Source organism: Siphateles boraxobius, unplaced genomic scaffold (assembly GCF_051911475.1).
Source record: "Siphateles boraxobius isolate OS27281-9 unplaced genomic scaffold, OSU_SipBor_1 9, whole genome shotgun sequence".
Lineage (NCBI taxonomy): Eukaryota > Metazoa > Chordata > Actinopteri > Cypriniformes > Leuciscidae > Siphateles > Siphateles boraxobius.
In genome coordinates this window covers 27,908,621-27,930,863 of record NW_027509219.1, presented here as the reverse complement: position 1 = coordinate 27,930,863, position 22,243 = coordinate 27,908,621, and the positions used below count along the sequence as shown (strand labels likewise).

At 37.1% G+C, this 22,243-nt stretch overlaps 1 protein-coding gene across 5 annotated transcripts in view; it reads right to left on the bottom strand.

The window, feature by feature from the left end:
* Window positions 1-22,243, bottom strand: part of LOC143732405 (cytosolic carboxypeptidase 6-like) — a 370,731-nt gene that overhangs the window by 147,418 nt on the left and 201,070 nt on the right. For all 5 annotated transcript variants that reach the window (XM_077223445.1, XM_077223442.1, XM_077223444.1 and 2 more), the window contains one exon: window positions 17,725-17,941. In XM_077223445.1, the coding sequence (XP_077079560.1) occupies window positions 17,725-17,941 (217 nt within the window). The remainder of the gene's footprint in view (window positions 1-17,724; window positions 17,942-22,243) is intronic.

Genomic DNA, 22,243 nt, shown 5'->3' with positions numbered 1-22,243 from the left:
CACTTATTAAAAACTGAAATAAAAAAATAATTAAAGGTATATAGAAAACTAATAAACACGACAAAAAAATTAGTAAAACTTAAAAAAAAATATTTAATAATAAGTCTGATTATGTGAAACTAGTTATATCTTGAACCAGGGGATTTCAAAGTGTGATGAGGGCACGTCAGAGGAGGCGAGGAAGAGGAGGGCTATACATCCTGGCCACAAGTGTTAATTGATAGAGATTTTGTTATTTTATATCACTGAATGTATATGTATCCACGACACATTAGATTTATAAAGAAATGAATGAGAAAATAAAGAGTGGAATGTGCTTTATAAGTTATAAAAAAAAAAAACAATAAACTGTGCAAGAGAACCTCACACAAGAAACGTGCGCACAGAGAGCTGCTTCTCAGACAACATGCAATCCGAATTGAGTTCCGTTGCTTTTTGTGCTTGGAAGGTCAAATACACACACTTACTGTATATGTCAAAATGCCCATCTTGGCGAGTATTCACATTAACACAGTCAGATATGTCTTAAGTGAACGTAAACAGTTGGGAAAGAAAAACTCGCTATTGTTGTTTTGTTCAAACAATATGAACCATGGCAAGCAGACTTTGGGACAAAAGGAGAACTAAAACGAGGATCAATATAAGCCTCGTGTTTTCGAGATGCCGAGAGCTCCACGTTTGTGACAAACTTCGACTTGACATATACGCCACTCTTGCATGTACTTTATTAGACATGTGAGCAAATGTACATAAAACTAATCAATGTTATATAGTTCAACATGATGAAATGTTAAAATATGATCATTATGTTATTCTAATGTTGATCTAGCTTACTGTTAGTCTCATACAGACAAACTAATACATAGAATAACATAACTTTCAACACACTCAAATGCAGTTTAGTTTGATAGTTGAGACTAAGTGAAACAGCGCTGCGTTACCTCACAAGTTTCATTCGTCTAATAAACTAACCTGTGTGAGAAGTAATTCAGCACTTGCTGGTAGTTCGGTAGAATGAAATGTCCTTATTCCTTTATATCCACGGCACTCGCGTATGGCGCTGATATCTGTCTCTCATTAGCAATCGTGACCTGCTTCATAACACAGTCATGTTACAAACATCAATGTATTCACTCATCCATAAACATTATTAGATCCATCAGCATGACGACAAGTTCCATAATTCTGCTTATGCGTCATCAACACTACACCTTTGTTATTGTAAGAGGTTAGCGACCCATAGCGACGAAAAAATTACATATTGTAGCTTTAAGAACTTTTCCCATATACTAGGTTTGCATCATGTTTTTTGTGTCCGAAGGTTGGCCCACTGTCTTTGTAAACCCCAGCCTTAAACCATGGCCAATTACAGTTATCAGACCTCACCAAACATCCTCAGTATGTTCATCATTTAATTTAATGGAAAAAGCATTATCAAATCAACCAGAAGTTAGCAAACCCACATGAGAATGATCATTAGCTGGCACTATCAGCTGCACGCTTTAACTAGCAGCAGAGAAACGCCACCGATTCCCTGTAAAATATGTGCTGACAGTCCATATTGATCCAACACACCAACCCACCGTACTATGATCTTCTTAACCATAGTTAGAGGAGAAACGTGCAGGAAAACGTACTCGGTTACTAACATAACCTCGGTTCCCTGAGAGTAGGGAACGAGTATTGCGTAGCTATACGCAGTGGAAAAAAATATTTCTAAACCCGTAAGAAGGAGACTCCCTGAAGGACTTGAAGGCAACATCAGTTAGCTGCTAAAACGTGAGTTGCATCATTAGCTCTCTTCTCTTCTTCCACCTTACACAAACCTCAGACCTGCACAACCAACAGCTAGACAAAGGGGAATTAGAAAGAGTGTTCTCTTTCGAGAACGTTCACGTCGTATTGCGTAGCTACACGCAGTGGGAAAACTAATTTTCTTGAGAATATTGAAGCCATTATTTTAAAACGCTGTGCACAGAGCAGAGCATCTAACTTGCACATTCTCGAATCTAGCTCGTCTCTGAGGACACATCTGTGCAACTGTATCAATTTGAACCGGAGTCAGACCAGGAACAAGATAACGTTCGACAGTTAAGGCTCGAACAGGACGTTTCTGAATGGTTGGTTAACGTAATGTCACTTTGATCTATCTTTGTATGTACTGGCAGGGTAGAGTAGAGAGATACGAACGCTATGTGTTTACTGATGTATACGTTAGTTCATTGACAGATTGATGTTACAGCTAATGGTCTTGAAAAACTTTTTTTCGGTAAATGTAGGCTTGTCAGTGATGTGTAACGTTATCTATACAGTGTTAGGTACAACTGTCAGAAATGATTTGCGCAAACATGAAAGCATTGACGTTGATCGTGGGGAATATTCCCTTCGAAAACAAAACTCAGCCACTGCGTCTTCAGCGGTTCGTGTTTAGGAACACCAACATGACCGCTGTGTTCGTTATTACACCCAAGAACAGCACCACCATCGCTTACACGCCATTCTGCTCCAGCGTATCAACAATGGCGGACTACGATGACAGCTCGCTCAGGGAGGGTCTGTGTTGAAACGCTGCTGTCAATTATCAATCCTGGGAGGGGCGTCCGATCTAGTTACGTCACAAGATCGAACGGGTCAATTTGAGGCAGGGGAAAACATATAAAGAGATTAAAACAAAAACACTGGATGGATTTTTATCATAATATGATGGTTGTGTACAGGCACTGCCAACACACATTTCAGTACAATCAACTTGTAAAAGTGCATGTACCATTATATGACCCCTTTAAGGTATAATGTTTATAAGGCACAGGGCCGAGGCCTTAGATAGAAAGTATCTGTGCCTGCAGAGCAGGGACCTCTAGGTTATAGAATCTCACAAATTTGTACGGTGAGGACCAGCCTGCTGCCGCATAGATGTCTTGGAGGTGTAGGCTAGAGAGATACAATCCATCCAATCCAATCCACTTTCATACAATCCATCTAGAAAGTCTCTGTTTCGTGACCGGCAGACCTTTAGTGCGGCCACCGAAACACACAAAGAGCTGTTCCGACTGTCTGAATGTGGTGGAGTGCTCCAGATAGATTCTGAGAGCCCTGACAGAGCAGACCAGATTCAAATTATTATTATTTTCCGACGGGGGAAGAGCTGATAGCTCTTACGAAGTGAACGTTCTCGAAAGGGAACACTCTTTCCAATTCCCCTTTGTCTAGCTATTGGTTGTGCAGGTCTGAGGTTTGTGTAAGGTGGAAGAAGAGAAGAGAGCTAATGATGCAACTCACGTTTTAGCAGCTAACTGATGTTGCTTTTAAGTCCTCCAGGGAAACTCCTTCTTACGGGTTTAGAAATCATTATAACTACATGAAATGCGGCATTTCAAAACAAAATATGTTGGGTGAAGAACAGGAAGCTTTTTTTTGCGCTATAGTGCAACAAAACGCAAACAATGCAGATTTAAACTAGCAGTTGTAAAAAAATAAAACTAGTAATCATGATTTGATGGTGGAGCTCATCTTTTGTGCTCATCATCATTCTGATATTGCCAGCATGAGACCTGTTGCTATTTCTTTCACTCCTTTAAATGTGCTCCCTTCTCTTCCCCACATTCCCTCTATTTTTCTCTTCCTCTTTCCCTCTCTCTCCACCCAGGCTAAATATGTTTCTCCACCCATCTACAACAAATTAAGTTTCCCCTCAAACTGAATTTCAAGCTTGGCTGCTTTTGTAGGGTGAGCAACTCACTTTTCATTAATTCTTTTTCTTTTCTACCCAAAAATGATGTACTGTATCACTCATATTTCTCCATTCCCTGATCGTTTTTCCCCTCTCTAACCAACCCGGGCCCTAAATTTGGTTCCTGCAATGGAACGCAATTACACTGTCAGAAAGGTGTATTTTTTACGTTTAAAAAGCCCTAAAAGCTCATAGAAACGTGCTTATTTTTCCATTCTGTTCTTTAATTGATAGCAAGCTGTGAGCTGTGGATTAATCAGAATAAAAGCAATGTTCATTTTTACACAATTTTTAGTTTTAGTCAGTCTTTGGAGGAAAATGTCATTTAAATTTAGTCAATATTTCAATCACATACATTATCTTAAATCCCTTTTTAAATTTTTTAAAAGGCATAATATTAATGAACAATAGAGACAGTCTGATTGACAATATTTTTGTCTGTGTTATTCTTTTATATTTTTATCACCAGTTTTTAACAATAAATGTTAAACATTATTCAAATTTTTTTTTTTAGCTTAAATCATTTATACAGTACATACTTTCTTAAAATAAATTCTCCAAAAGGGGGATTTCGCTGTGATAGAACTACTTTGGGTCCCCCAAAGAATCTTTCAGTGAACAGTTCCTAAAAGAACCATTCATGTGTGTGTGTGTGTGTGTGTGTGTGTGTGTGTGTGTGTGTGTGTGTGTGTGTGTGTGTGTGTGTGTGTGTGTGTGTGTGAGAAGAACATTTTATTAATCTAAAAAACTTTTTTTCACTATAAGTAAACTTTTGTGCAATAGAAAGGTTTCATGGATGTTAAACATTGTTAATTGAACCATACATGCCAATAGTTTAAAAAATGTAATCATATATAAACATTATATTTTGACAGCACTACAGTATATATATATATATATATATATATATACACACATTACCAGTTTTATATATATATATATATATATATATATATATATATATATACACACACATACACAATTAATCGGGATTAAATCGCACCTAACATTACCACTTGCAACATGTTTTTACATTGAATCTCCAAATTAATGTAGAAACAACATAAAGTTAGTATGTTTAAATATCTGATCAATGGCATCTTTTTTACTAAGTACTATGAATGAAAGCTATTATCATTAATAACAATACTGCTATTAATGTCTGTATTAAATAGATTTTTTTTCTTAATTCCTGAGGATGAAATGAGTAAATACAGCCATTCAACATGTATAACATACGGTATATTAGAAAACCAAACCATACTCTTAATACTAAAAAAGGATGCCAGAAATTGCACTTCAGGTTCTATTTTCTTTCGTTATCTTTTTCACCACCATAATGGTTTTCTATTGGTTTACTCCATCTGCCCCTTTGACCTAAAGCTGGAAGTTGAAGGTCTTGTGAGATTTCAGGATAGGCGCTTTGAAAACTGGTGGCATCAGGGAAGGGCAGACCAGCCTCGGCTCTGGTTAAACCGGACAGAGTTAAGTGACAGATATGAACCTACGCTGGGAGATAACCTTGTGTCAATAAATACCCCTCTCCTAACCAGATCCATCTACCGACCTCTGCATAACAAACAGCTCGCAAAGCACTTCCAAAATATTGAAACAGAGTTAAGCCCTCAAGGTGCGAGCCATTTCAATTTCAAAAAATAAATATTATCTCTGACTAAGCAAACCTTGCATTACAATGAGGATCGTTTTACTGATTCAGGAAGATGAAGGATGCCTCTCTGCAGACGAAGAGAAGTCGCCGTACCTACCGGTCATATTTCTGCCCTCTCCGTCCATGCCGGCTTGAAAGCGGGGGGTTTCTTTTATCTTATTATGGTCTCAAGAAAACAATATTCCGCTGTACTATTGCAGTCGCCCCTCGAACTGTCCCACTCGCTCTATTTCTTTTCACTCTATCCTCTCTTTATTACGGTCCTCCATATCAGCTAGATGATTCCTCTGCTGCTGATATAGAAGTCTCAATATGCAATAAAGCAGCAGGATCACCTACCGAAGGGCCCATTGGTCTCGATAAAAGGGCGGCTCGATAAAACGGGGTCACATCAAAGTCTTTATCTTCAATCTAATGTAAAATAGCCTCCCTGCAGTCAAGCTCGGGTCACGACTTATCCGTGGCTCGATCCAGAGTCAGATTTGTTAAGCGAGAGCATTCACACTGTTAGGTGCGAATGGAAAAGACAGGTTCCATTTGACACCGGCAGAGTCAAGGCTGACCCCTGGAGCTCTGGGAGACCCACTGCCAAAGGTCACACCCCGATGGGGAAATGTTATCAGGCTTACGGCAAAGGATGTTTACATCACACGCAACAGTTGTACGGAGACATTTCACAGTGGTTAAACACACCTCAGTTGTATCGACATCTGTGAAATGTTTGTTGTATTTTATGCTTTATACACTTCTTGAAATGCTTGGAAATGCCATTTTATTTTTGGCCTTTTGCCACTCTTATTGGCAGTGATAGCACAGAGAGGACAGGAAATGTTGGAGGGAATGATATTGGAAAATGACAAGAACCAGACTCGACAGCACAGCCACGCAAAGGAAACGTTGCTGTAGCAGCATTTCTTATTATCCAGCACAACATCGGCCTGGAAACATTTACATCTCGGTTTAGAGATTACATAAAGCCTTGGTTATCTTTGGACGTTATCATGAGTTTGAATGATGTGATCACAACTTTTAGCGATATGGAAGTACCAACAAAATGTCAATGTATGAATGCAATGCATTCTTTGTTTATTTATTTTTAATGAATGCATTACATAAATTTGTCAACATAATGCACAAGCAAGTGCAGAGTTTTTTCTGCAAGTATCAAAACCCATCATATTTAACAGGAATTATAATAATATCTCTATTATTACTATCATCAGCATTTTTGTTGTTCTCTTCCAATATAATTGCTGTCCCCCATTGTGCTCATTTATATCAGAAACCAAATACACCAAAACAGACAAAAAACAATACCCAACTGGACCATAAAACACCAAACAAATTATCTGCATAGCCCCAAACCTGTTATCAAGTCCATTCAATATTCAATGCAAGTTTTGTTGCTTTCGCAGCTCTATTTAAGATCTATCTAGTTACATAAGCTAAAAAAAAAAAAAAAAAAAAACATTTGGCAACTAGGTTTTGGTGGAGCACAGAGTTGGTGATGTTTCCTTCATTCATAGCTAAATGTGTTGATGCATGTGTACTACTGTACTTGAAGTATTCCTGAAACTCTAAATAAGATTTTTTTACTGATGAAGGGAGATCAAATTTCACAAAAATGACACAAAAAAAAATCATTCTCAATTGTGAGAGACCTATGATAAGATGTATAGCCACAGTTTGTGACTCCTCAGATAGACTGACTCCTGGTCAGCTCTTGAGAGGACAATTCCAGGCAGCTGGTGGAGAGCTCTTCAAATTGCTAAACCTTTTGGATGAGCACTCACAAAAGATTTGACAAATAAACAGTAGCAAAAATGAGGGAGCGAGAGAGAGAGCGAGCGATGAGAGACCCGCCATGTGATGGAGGAGGACTCCATTTCTGCTTTGCAGTCCATAAACAACCAGATTTCATGCGATTATCCATCACTGTTTCACAGCTCACAGATTCTACCTCGTCTCCTTCTCATCCTCCTCCCTTTTCTCTTTTCTCAAGTGTCTTCCTTCTCCACCCTCCTTCTATCTCTCCAGTCCGACTTTGACCTTCTCTCTTCACGCAAGGCAGAACTGCTATTGATTAAATCTTGACACGGGGTGTACAAACACGGAGATAAACCTGGGCGTAAAGTGAGAGATAGAGAGAAGCGTGCGAAGGCCAGAGACGCGTCCGTCCAAGGAGCTTTCCATCCTTTATTCCTGCTAACAGGCTCCTGAACAAGATCCCCCACTGTTCGTCTGTCTGCAGGGGCTCCAGTGACCATTAGAACAACAAAAAAATGACCTTCCTCCCCTCTCGAATTCTTGTCTGCAGATTCCACGCTCCTTTCCTCTCCTCCTCCTCCCTCGTTCCCTCCTCTTCACAGCCAGCAATCCTTTTTCCCCATTTTTCAGACTAAAGAGGCCTACGGAATCATTCCATTCACACAGAGAGCAATGAATGTGTATGAATGTGACAGTGTGTGTTGCACTGACACACAGAGATCCAATTATTCTGGAGGGTTCTAAACTTATCCTTAGGTTCAGCGGGAATTATGAAAATATGCAGAATGGATTTAAATAGGGATGCACTGATTTTAATATTTTAACCGATTCAATAATCTGATTTTTTTTTCCTTGTTATAGACAATAAATATTATCAATATATTTTAAATATATTATACACACACTGCATATAAATGATACATCACATTTTTAGGGCTATCAATCGATAAAAAAATTAATTAATGGCACATTTTTTTCTGTAATTTAGCATGATTAATCGCACCTAACATTAAAGTTTACAATATATTTTAATATTGTAATACTTTCACATTGAATCTCCAAAATAATGTAGAAACAACATAAAGACGGTACATTTTATATATTTGTTTAATGGCATTTTTTACTAAGCTCTATGAATGAAGGCCAGTATCACTGATGCCAGCACTGATAATGATGCCTCTATTAAATTGATTTCTTTTTTTTTCTTCAATTTAAGCCATTCATTATAGCCATTCAACATTACAGTATAATTGAAAGCTATCAATTTTAGCTTTTAATATGGCTTTAAAAATTTTACTACTTTTAATTTAAGTGAACTTAAAACAATCTTCACATAATCCCATTGCAATAAATGTCACAGGTTAAATATACAGAAATTGAATAATCAAACTGCAGTCTTTATTGCATTAATTATAAATTGAATAAATTAATCCTATAATTAAAGCTACAAACGTTATTCAGTCAAGAGCAGTGAAATCCTATTTTCTCACATTTTTTTTACATTCATTTAACACTTTAACTCATTTAAGACTGTGACAACTAGTATATTCGACAAAACAAGAATCTTGACATCATTTTGTGTTTTTGTCCATTCAAGCGCGAAAGAGAACTCAATGCGGCACTGGTGCGCTGTCTGAAGCGGCCTTCTGTGTGCATTTTTCATGGGCAGCTTCACAGATGCGAGCCAGTACAGATTTGAGTTATTTTTTGTGTGTCTTATTGCACTTGAATGGTTTAATAGCAATTGAATGAATGATAGCATGATCATATACAGGTCCTTCTCAAAAAATTTGCATATTGTGATAAAGTTCATTATTTTCCATAATGTAATGATAAAGATTAAACTTTCATATATTTTAGATTCATTGCACACCAACTGAAATATTTCAGGTCTTTCATTGTTTTAATACTGATGATTTTGGCATACAGCTCAAGAAAACCCAAAATTCCTATCTCAAAAAATTAGCATATTTCATCCAACCAATAAAAGAAGTGTTTTTAATACAAAAAAAGTCAACCTTCAAATTATGATGTTCAGTTATGCACTCAATACTTGGTCGGGAATCCTTTTGCAGAAATGACTGCTTCAATGCGGCGTGGCATGGTGGCAATCAGCCTGTGGCACTGCTGAGGTGTTATGGAGGCCCAGGATGCTTCGATAGCGGCCTTAAGCTCATCCAGAGTGTTGGGTCTTGCGTCTCTCAACTTTCTCTTCACAATATCCCATAGATGCTCTATGGGGTTCAGGTCAGGAGAGTTGGCAGGCCAATTGAGCACAGTAATACCATGGTCAGTAAACCATTTACCAGTGGTTTTGGCACTGTGAGCAGGTGCCAGGTCGTGCTGAAAAATGAAATCTTCATCTCCATAAAGCTTTTCAGCAGATGGAAGCATGAAGTGCTCCAAAATCTCCTGATAGCTAGCTGCATTGACCCTGCCCTTGATAAAACACAGTGGACCAACACCAGCAGCTGACATGTCACCCCAGACCATCACTGACTGTGGGTACTTGACACTGGACTTCAGGCATTTTGGCAATTCCTTCTCCCCAGTCTACCTCCAGACTCTGGCACCTTGATTTCCGAATGACATGCAAAATTTGCTTTCATCCGAAAAAAGTACTTTGGACCACTGAGCAACAGTCCAGTGCTGCTTCTCTGTAGCCCAGGTCAGGCGCCTCTGCAGCTGTTTCTGGTTCAAAAGTGGCTTGACCTGGGGAATGCGGCACCTGTAGCCCATTTCCTGCACACACCTGTGCACGGTGGCTCTGGATGTTTCTACTCCAGACTCAGTCCACTGCTTCCGCAGGTCCCCCAAGGTCTGGAATCGGTCCTTCTCCACAATCTTCCTCAGGGTCCGGTCACCTCTTCTCGTTGTGCAGCGTTTTTTGCCACACTTTTTCCTTCCCACAAAATTCCCACTGAGGTGCCTTGATACAGCACTCTGGGAACAGCTTATTTGTTCAGAAATTTCTTTCTGTGTCTTACCCTCTTGCTTGAGGGTGTCAATGATGGCCTTCTGGACAGCAGTCAGGTCGCCAGTCTTACCCATGATTGCGGTTTTGAGTAATGAAACAGGCTGGGAGTTTTTAAAAGCCTCAGGAATCTTTTGCAGGTGTTTAGAGTTAATTAGTTGATTCAGATGATTAGGTTAATAGCTCGTTTAGAGACCCTTTTCATGATATGCTAATTTTTTGAGATAGGAATTTTGGGTTTTCATGAGCTGTATGCCAAAATCATCAGTATTAAAACAATAAAATACCTGAAATATTTCAGTTGGTGTGCAATGAATCTAAAATATATGAAAGTTTAATTTTTATCATTACATTTTGGAAAATAATTAACTTCATCACAATATGCAAATGTTTTGAGAAGGACCTGTACAGTAAAAAAGACTAATCATTAATTTTATAGGTATATCATATTTATTTAATACAAATTTAAAAAAATGTTTAACCAAACATAAACTTTATATTTGTGTGTGTTCAGCAGGAATATATTTATTTGAAAATGTGAATTCATACATATTTAAAACTTGAAAATATTCAGAATGGATTTAAAAAGGGTTGTATCGATTTTACAATATTTGCATTCTGCAAAACACGATGCCATGTGGTCCCCTTATAAGCATAAAAAGGAGTTACAAAGAGTTGCTGATGCCAATATTTACTTAATTAAAATGTATTTAATATTAAACACACACACATGAGGCTTTATATATATATATAAAAACTTTACTAAAACTTTATAAATTATTTTTTTTACATAGAAAATAGTGAGTGTGTGTTCTAAATAAAATATACAGTAAATAAATAAAACACTTTAAACTATAGTTATGTCAATGTTAAGTGAATTTAGGCATCACAACATTAGAATTTCAAGTATGAACTATGAATGAACAATTTATTTTGATCTGCTAAACAAAAAAGTATTTTTGAAGGATAAAAAAGTCCGTAATAGAGGTGAGACCTATTTTATATGAAAGACTATTTATAGAGGTGGGACCTCTATTATAGGAAAGTGCTCTTCAAGAAATTGTGCATAAATCTCATAATCTGGATATGCCTTTAAATTAGTTTTAGGTGATGGCAAACATAATCTTAAAACTAAAAACAGACATAAAAGAATGTCCACGATTTAATATCCAATATCAACAGACACTAATAAATAAAATAAATTATTAATATTGGCCTTTATGGTATAACACACGGAACGTTTTCAAATTTCACATCCACCATTCATTGTAGTGCTCCACCATAAACAGCATCATTTATGACTTGTCAAATAACAAACTTGAAAGTAGCTTTCTGATAGGATATAATAATTATTTCATCTCTGTCAACTAAACGTCTGTTTTACGGATTTATTAAGGGAATTTCATTTTGCCTTGAGGCGGTTCTTGTACATTTGGCTCATACTGATGAAACAAGAGGAATCTAGCACTGCCCAGCACGCAGCTCAAGGGTGCAACTCTGAGACGGCCATTAAAGAGCCAGTAATCACACACACACACACACACACACGCACACACGCACACACGCACACACACGCACACACGCACACACGCACGCACACACGCACACACGCACACACACACACACACACACACACACACACACACACACACACACACACACACACACACACACACACACACACACACACACACACACACACACACTTCAGTCCACCTTCCATTTGAGGAGCTGTTATTAAACTCACTCCTATAAGTACTAGCCACCGGTGACAGAGAATATATATATATATAAAGGACTTGAGGTAATAGTGCTTACCCCGTACCCTCTGACTACATCCATAAACCTGTACTCCATCAAATCAGAGACGGGACCCTATTTGCCTGCTTAACGTTCATCCTTCACAGCCAGCCGGTCATCTCAACTCACGTTTTAAAATGCTCAGTCAATTCCAGAACTAGACGATCGGAGGGGGGTTTCTTCAGCCCTGGCTGTGAGACTCAGGCCTTTACATCAGAGGACTTTAGGGATGTAGAGAGAGAGGGGTTAGGGACAGTTGCCTGGAGTTTTGCACAGCGCCTCTGAAGACTGCAGTCCCTACGGGGAGATGCGTCGGCATCTTGTATTAGAACAGGAGATCTCAAAGAGGGAAATGAAGGAAAATAGCAGAGAATCTGTCAGCAGCTCAGAGTCATCTCTGTGGAAACAACACTCTCACATCACGGAGAGGTGTGAGGCAGTGTAGCCCATATAAATCATACAGGAACGCGGATATTTACTCTGGGAATGTGAGTATAGGCTGTTGTATACAGACATTAACAAGGCATTTATCTACTGGGTCATTCTGCAAAACACGATGCCATGTGGTCCCCTTATAAGCATAAAAAGGAGTTACAAAGAGTTGCTGATGACAAAATTTACTTAATTAAAATGTATTTAATGTTAAACACACACACACATGAGGCTTTATATATATATATATATATATATATATAAAATAAAAAAGCCTCCTCATAATTAATTCTTATATTTATATTTAATATTTATATAATATTAAATATTATATAATATTAACATTTTTATATTTATATTTAAATTTTATATTTATATCAATTATGAGAAAATGTATATATATATATATATATATATATATAAACAAAAAAAACATAAAATAATCACGTTTGCTGTCTTTTGACAACAAAAAGACTGGAGTAAATTCGGCTTTGTCATCACAGGAATATATTATATTTTAAAATATATTAAAATAGAAAACAGTTATTTTAAAAAGTAATAATATTTAACAATATTGCATTTTTTATCTTATTATTATCAAATAAAGCCATGGTAAGAATAAGAGATTTTGTTCAAAAAACATTAATAAAATTACCGACCCCAGACTTTTGAACAGAAGTGTATGAATATTAAGAATATTATATTAGATGATTTGAAAGACTTGGAGCGTATGAGTCTAATTGTTTTATAATTATTTTCATATTTATCCTTCTTGAATTTATCCTTATTTTCAAGAAATAAACTTTTTAAGTACAAGTTAAAGTCTCTTTTTTTTAGTTTACTGTTAGTTAGGTTAAAATTCACTACTAGCTTGACATGGCAAAATGCAGTTTATATACACATTAAGACAGACATAAAACAGACAGACAGTGATCATAAACCCACAGAAGAGTAGTTCTAAAAGTCTGGTTATAAAAGTTTCAAGGCCTGTTTTAAATGTCATTCATTTTCCTTAAGCAACAGACATGATTGCAAACATGCAGTTCAACCTGATCACCGAACAAATTTAAAGCAAGTATCTGAAGTATTTGGGTACTCTCTTGTATATTAAGCACGACAAACTAATAAAGCACACACTTAGTGTCTAGTTACAGTATATACCAATAGAGTTGTGTCTGCTAAGATTAAATTAACATGATTCTTCCTAATGTTTGCTACTTATACAACCTAATTTCTTTTTGCTACTTATACAACCTAATTATGAGTAATTATTATGAGGTAAAAAATATTTTGTACTACAATTTTGAAATACAAAATCTTTTTTTTTTTGTATTTCAAAAAAAAATAATTGTATTGAATCTCAAAAATGATTTGAGAAAATGAGTCATTGTTTAGAAAACTTTTCAAATAAAAATGAAATAAGTACATAAATAATGATTTGCTTATTGTCTGGACAATATTCAGGACATTCTGTTTTTGCGTTATAGAAGCTCTAAATTTACACAGATGAAAAACAATTACACTAATGAGGGAACAATTACCTTACAATCTGCCTCTATCTGTGAATCATTAAAATAACAGCCTCATTTTCCGGTTGCTAATATGGGACTTTCATTTCCTCTTTGTACTTTCTACAAACTTCAATTTTGAGCTCAAATACATCAGAAAAAAGCAAGATTTTTTTTTTTTTACAACATAGCAATTAAATGTCAAAATAGCACCTCTCTCTCTCTCTCTCTCTCTCTCTCTCTCTCTCTCTCTAGAAAACTAGAATTAAAAAAAATTAATACTTTTATTCAGCAAGGATGCATTATATTTATCAAAAGTGACAGTAAATACATTTATCATGTTGATGAAATAAATGCAGCCTGGGTGAGCAGAAAAGACCTATTTCAAAAAGATTTAAAAAATGTAATATTTAGTAATCTGGAAAGACAGACAGAGAGAGAGAGCGAGTGAAGCAGAGTGTCCCGGTCAGGCCCTCGGGCTGGATTCTGTCTGTCTGCTTGTCTTTGAGTCTCTGCTCTTTGTTGCAGTAAGTGCTCTTGCTAGACTCTCAGATCCACAACTGTTGCTCTGTCTCTTTCTCCAGCTCCACATCTGGAGAGGAACAGGCAGTCAGAATTCAACACAACAGGCCACCTGTGTGAGGGAGCCGGACTGGAGTCACGTGACGGGTCTCTGTTGAGATTGACGGGATCTTTGCCAATGGAAACTGACTGAAGGTTGCATGAGAAAAGAGGATGAAACTGGGGAGCGCTGTCTAGACATGCAGGTCATCTGAGTCATGATAACTGAGCATCAACAAAGACCCAGAGGCCTTCTGCTTGTATGCAAAATAAACATTTATATATGCTTAAATATTTAATCCAATACACTTATTTTAATTTCCTTTATTTTAAGATCATACCGCTTGGACTATACAAGATCTGGATAACAAACAGTGCACGCTTAAATAATTCACATCCATAAATGCAGATCTTAGTTTGATCTCTTTTAAATATTCAGATGGCTCCAGCGTTTCACACCCGGATATGGTTAATGGATCTGGATGCGTCTCCTTCAAAACAACTTTATTCTCCATTTGCTGATGCGAACTCGACATTCGAAATGGGCAGCGGCGAACAGACGAGCTGACGGTAGAAGAAGCTTCTACGCATAATCATCCATCAAAGCGACTGTCAAAACCCACTATGCTTCTCTGTCTTTATAATGCTGTTAGAGGTCTTTGATGACTAAAGATACAATAAACAGATGTGACAATTGCTGTTGAACATGACATTGCGAGTCTGCATTTTAAAGTCGTGAAAACAGCCCGTGCGAGCGTATTTGCTGTGCGTGTACGTGGGGACGCTCAAACAAATTCATCTTCATAAACCTCTGGATAGAGACGAATCGTATTAGATGCATAGCAAAAGCGAATGTAAAAAGTTAGTGCTCATATATACCTCACCAGCTAGCAGACTTCTAAAAAACAAAGTGTTTGACCCTGTGAGGCGAAGCATTAACGGAGCAAAAGAGGTAATTGATATGTACTAGACGGCTCTTTTTGTGGAACGCTGTTCGCATTTACTTGCCTCATTGAAAGTGAAAGATATGAGAGAAGTAATCCCAGTGTATTACACTGAATCCAGGCTTGTTCTCTGGTGCTTTACCTATAGCACTTGTGTGTGTGCACGCTATGTTCCCCCTCATAGGACCTCTGTTTAACTACATCACGTCTGTGTTACTCCAGAGAGTGTTTTACTACTGCAGTCCAAGCTGTTGTAGCCTCATCCTGCTCTCTTTTTCTTCGTTCCCTCTCTCTCTTTCCCTCTCTCCTCCATCTCCGCAGGTCATTAAGAGTGTTGTACTGCCACATACCCAAGAACAGAGGACATAAAAAGACAAATAAGGCTATAAAATGCCCCTATGCCTGTGCATACAAATGCATTGCCTCTCACTCTCTCTTGTTCTATCTCAATGTCCCTCCCTCACTTTTTCCCCAGTCATCCAGTATCCATCCTTTCATTCTTGCTTTATTTCTGACATTATATCTTCTATATGGATTATAAAAAGGCTGATTGCACATGCTAAGGAAATGGCATGAGGCCCCAAAAAGTATTCTGGGCATTTCTGGACACTTCTGCGTTTCACTGCATTAGATCAGGGACTTTTTGTCTTTTCAGCTACCAGTGTTATTTCCGCATTATTTATACAATGGTATTTAATAATAATTTGAATTAGCTTTTAATATTATATTTTCAGTTTTAAGTACATATATTATATTTTAATTTAAGTGATTTTGTTATGTGATTTTGTCCTTTTTATTAGTTTTTACTATTATTATATTTTTATTTAGCTTTCATTTATTTTTATTTCAGTTATGGTCATTTAAGTACTAAACTTATTTTATTTCAGTTAGTTGCCAAGACAACTTTTCTATTTTTCATTTGATTCTTATTAAGTCTTTTTTGTCATCTAATATTTATATATAATTTAATTTAAGCTTTTTTGCAATTAACGCCAATGCTATTTAAAGGGTAACTAAACACTAAAACACATTTTTTTTAGTTAATGATCTGTAAGAATGGAGCTTCATAAATGCTGTTCATTGATTCGAGTACATTTTTTGACATTTGGGTTAAAGTGTTTTAATTCTACAATATATGATGTAAAAACGTCTGAGTGCTGCCCTCTATAGGTTGAACGGTGGCTACTGCAGTTGATTTTTTTCTATTGGAAATTTGGAGGTACCAGCTAACCACGCCCTTGCCTACAGAGAGATGCGTCTCAGGTGCACAACAACAACTGGCCACAGACAAGGTAGAGTATGATGCATGATTTTATGAAAGACATCAGAAACGAAGAAAAACTATGTATGCCGTAAAGCAGTCGAATTCTGTGGTTCTTTTTGTGCTCCGGTTACTACCCGAAACCCGAAGTTACATAGTGCCAGTAAAAGCGATACAGACCACGTCAGGCTATGGCAGACATGTCATTTAACCTATTGTAAGTCGATGTACCATCACAAGGGTCTTCGAAATATATTATGAAGGTTGAAAAACTACATTGTGTTACTTTAATGTATTTAGTCTTAGCGAACTAGATTTGCTCGCTGCTGCTGCTGCTACTGTTTATTATTGATGCTGCAGAACAAGTATGAATTTACTGATAATTGATACACAGACACGCTGCGGTGAGCATGTGAGTTATGCTGCTGTATAAATCTCTCCTGTAGCAGATCTAGGCAGGTGGAGCTTGGGGAGGAGAAGTGTTTCAAAGGAACTATAATAGCGCACTGAAGGACTAGTTTACAGCAAACAATGAACCAGAGAATTTAAATGTTGGGCAAGCAATCTAATTGCCTGCAGGATCAGCAGAGGCCAATCAGCTTGTGGCATTTGGTAATGATGTGATTCCTTGCAGATTTCCCTGCGCCCTCTAGAGTTTCATGACTGAAGTAGATATTTTTGCCATTTATTCCCCCCCCCCAATATATTTGCCCTTTAAAATCCCATTTAATGTGAAACTGATTTCTTTTTTACCATTGACACCATATTTCTTATCAATAAATGTCCTTTCATCAGTGGCTTCCCGTGCCAGGCTCTCCTTGACAAACGTGAAAGTGATGAAGGCCCTAAAAGAGGGCTTTAATCTCTCGAGCATTCCTAATGAGTTTTCCTCTACAATTATTTGATAAGAGCGGAGACGGCACTGTAGGCACTGTCAATGATCCAGTACCTGTGCAGATCATGCACGCGCACACACACACACACACACAGTCATGCATCCTCAAAGACACTTACATGTGTCCGCCTCCTTAAAGAAAAAGATGTGCAGTAACGCAGACTCAAACATGCAGTGACTAACCACACTGAGGCCCAGCTGCTCCCGCTGCAGGTAATCCAGATTTCGGCGCTCCAGGCTGGCCAGGTAATGTTGCAGACGGGAGTAGGTGTAAGGATAGCAGTAGGCAAACTGATAAACGTCATCCTCACGGTCGAAACAGAAGGCGAAAGACATCACATAGTTCCTCCGATGGTCAGGGCACCGATAGTAATACACATTCTTGGCTGGCAATCTTTGCCTGTGACAAAGAAAGAAAGAAACATGACAATAAAATGCACCCTGTTTGATTTCTCAATAGATCCATTAACATTCAAATAAAATAAAAATAGTTTGTGTTCATAATCTTTAATCATTATAGTGTGCAAACTGCAAACATTCTCTATGACACTTTTCGTCTGGTGTAACCAAGGCGGCATGCACTCTAAAAAACACTAGGTTATTTTTTTAACCCAAATGCTGTGTTGAGACTGTTGGGTACTGAAGCTGGGTTGATTTGACCCACTTTGGGTTGATAATTGTTCATAATCAGTAACCAAACGGTGGGTTGGGAATGTAGACGTAAAAGAGGGCATGCACGTCACACAAGTTCAAACATTAAAGCAGAGAAGACAGAGTACTTTGAAACTGACTGCAGCGAGGAATGTGCTCATTTAAAACTGGATTTTGGATATTGTCGGAGTGTTTTCTCTCTCATCAAAATCACTTTAGTGGTGATAGATGAATGATGAACTGGAACTAAACATACATGAATTAAAGTTTTGATGGATTACATTAAGAATCTCGAGAACAGCTTTAGATCAGGCTACTGCTGGGGTCCCAAGCTGGGACTCATCACTTCACCACACCGGCCGTAGCATTACTAGTATGTTCACTGACTAGAGAAAAAATAAACAAAATATGATTAAATTAGTTCTAATATGGAAGTTATTAAATATTATATTTAGATTTTTTTTAACTGTATAAGCATGTACAACTGTTGAGTCATTCTTTTTTTTACTTTTTCCCCCACAAATGTACACATTGTTTAAACTCAATTTTTTTCCATTTCTGGGTGTTTTTGTTATAAATAAATGTTCACCTTTTGCTTATTTTATTACTGTTGCCTGTATTTTACTCTTGTACTTCTGTGTGATTTTGATTTCCAACCTATACGTTTATTTTAACCCAGCAATATAGTAATTGTAGTTGAGTTAAATAAAATGCATCATTTAACATTTAAACATTTAACCCAACCGAGTCAAAACAATTGGGTTCTTTTAACTCTCTGCATTTTTTTAGAGTGTAGGTGGGGAAATATTATTGATCCGTCATATCATTATAATCACAATTCAAACAAGTCAAGAATGATCAAATAAAATCCCAAGCTACATTATTTCCTGCCCAACATTCTGTTTAATTTGGAAATATCTTACATGACTGAAGTTCAATGTGTTGCAAATGACGTTTCATGTCATCAGTGGCAGTGAATAAGATTCTTTGGGTGTGACAGACAATTGCTTTCTGACATGACTATTTACTTTTGATTTGAAAAAAAAGAAAGAAAAAGAGATGAAAAGTGAAGAGACATTAAGGGGAAATGACATGAAGTGAATAAAATAAAGTAAAAGAAAAAATAGAAAAGAGGTGTGAAGAGAAGATGAAGTGAACAAAAGGATATAAAATAAATAAATAAATAAAAAATAATAATAATAATAACGAAAAATCTTATAATCTTGTAAATAATATTGGAAACTTGCAGGCCAACCAATCCTCTACATCAGTTACTCACATTACTGCTGTTCAGACAGCTCTCTCTCTCTCTCTCTCTCTCTCTCTCTCTCTCTCTCTTCCCATGCCTCTCCCTTTAAAATCCCATCTAGATAAAGGCAAACACTACTAGCAAAATGTAAACAATGAAAATTTCTGCAGTGCACGATGAGCTGGGTGAACAATGAATGCAATGTTATTTGCATATAAAATGATATACTGTGCTGTTAATCAGTTTTATGTGGAGCTACTGAAAGTAAATCTGCACCATCTGCAGAGAGAGAGAGAGAGAGAGAGAGACAAAGAGAGAGAGAGAGACAGAGAGAGAGAGAGACGGAGAGAGAGAGAGACAGAGAGAGAGAGAGACGGAGAGAGAGAGAGAGAGAGAGAGAGAGAGAGAGAGAGAGAGAGAGAGAGAGAGAGAGAGAGAGAGAGAGAGAGAGAGAGAGAGAGAGAGAGAGAGAGAGATCAAATAGCATTGAAGGACAGGCAAAGAACATACGATGGGAGGCAATAACAGCGGGAGGGAGACAGTGAGAAGATGAGAAAGAGAGGAAAGATCAGAGCTGGGATGGGTTGACTGTGGGACAGGGCAGAGAGAGAGAGAGAGAGAGAGAGAGAGAGAGAGAGAGAGAGAGAGAGAGAGAGAGAGAGAGAGAGAGAGAGAGAGAGAGAGAGAGAGAGAGAGAGAGAGAGAGAGAGAGAGAGATCAGTTGGAGATGCTATCTATGTGAACAGCACAGAAGCTTCCACACGGCCATACTGATAAGAGAGAGGAAACAGCTCTCTAAAATCAACCTCCAGTCCTTCCATCTCATTCCTTTCCACTAAACAACTCACATACACACTGTACAGTGATGTAACAGGGTAAGTGTCTTTGTTTGAACGCTTCAAAAGTTATAAACACACACCTGTTCCCTTATCTTCAGTCACCCACACACATAAATACATATAAAAACACAGACGGGGTCCAAAAGCCTGAGACTATATTGAAAATATGGATTTTGAACATTTAAATTGAAGAAAAGACATGTAAAATAAATAACAAATACTACCGATTGCCACTAATCTACGTCATTATTTGAATATTAAAATAAAGAAGTTTATAACATTGATCACCATCAAGCTAAAACTACTTAAACATTCTGAAATTCATTCATTCATTCAAAATGAAATAAAATAAAACAAAAATGAAATAAAATTAAATTAAACAAAAATAAAATTAAATCAATTAAATCAAATCAAATAATAAAATGTTGCATTCTATCAGTAAAAAAGCAAAATGAAAACTATGGGCCAGATTTACTAAACAGGCCAAATTAGCATGAGATTGCAATTCCAAAAAAGTGCCGATGGGAGTCGATGGTTACAACAATAACCACTTTTCACTGCATGTCTTTGGTAAATCCTGATGGTAGTTTTTTAACACCAAAAGAGGGTTTGCATTGGCGCAAGCTGTTCGTAAATCTGGCCGTATATGATACATGAACGATATTTGGCTAGTTATCTACATAAGTGTCATTTTTGTATATTATAGGCATGTTCCAAATGCTGTGACCATGCATACAACATATGCACTGCTCAGCTTGTTTCCTGTATAGCGAGCCCCTCGGGTGCAGCATTGTGATTGGCCGTTTAAGAGAGCATGTTCCACCCTGAAGTTCATTATAAAACCGTGAGAAATAAAGCTATGTAGAACTATGCAAATATGGGAACAGCCACACACCGTGCATGCCAACATAACAGAACTTCATACAGTAGTTCACACACTGCAACCTGAACAAAGTGAACCGCTGAGCCGTAATTAAAGTGAATGAGCTTTTCTCTGTGGAGGAAAAGACAGCAAATGAACGATCAAGCTGAGAAATCCTCTGGGGGACTTCTACAACACTGCTAACTCTACGTGTCTCAAAAGAGTGTTAACACACAGGACAGGAGACCTGCTTGGTCCAAACTACTCTCTACTGCTAACACACACTCACAGAGACACATTAAATGATCTCTAATGCATGTCAGGCTTGGCGACAAAATATACTAAATCACGAACAAACACATGACCCTTCACTGTCAGTTACTTACTATCTCAACACACACTCATCCCACTCAATCACTCTATGACACCTAAAAACACAAAATGACAACAACAATTCACACACAAACACAATTTTATTCACTCATATTCAATGAATCAATATGTAAAAACCTGTAAATGAAGTAGTGTATTCCGTAAGACCTCAATAATTAGATACATTTGATTTATTTGAATAGACGCAGGTAAACCTGGTCTGGGTCCCCAAAATTAAAACTTAAAATGTAAGTAAACAAATAAATGAATAAATACATACATTTTGTTCACAAACGAAAGAAAGCCTCCATCTAGGACCATCAAACTATTTTTCAGGTTTATTATTATTAGGGATGTAACAATACCGTCATGTCACGATTTGATACATATCACAATACTGAACTCACGATACGATATTATTGCGATACTACAAGACATATGATAAAAGGTTGACAAAAAATTAACTAATTTGATATCACATTGTGGTCGTAAATGAATAGGCTTGGACTTGGTGCTGATAACCCAATGCACACAATGGTGACACCAGAATAAAAATATTCATGATTCTGTTTCATTCATGATTCTGAAATTCAATTGAAATTACAGAATTATTTTAGATGAATATGCTTGCACTCTGTCACTGACTAGATATACTTAACCCCTTAGCTGTCATCCCCCTTTTGATAATTGATATTAAAATGCAGTATACAAACCTAAATGGTTGTAATT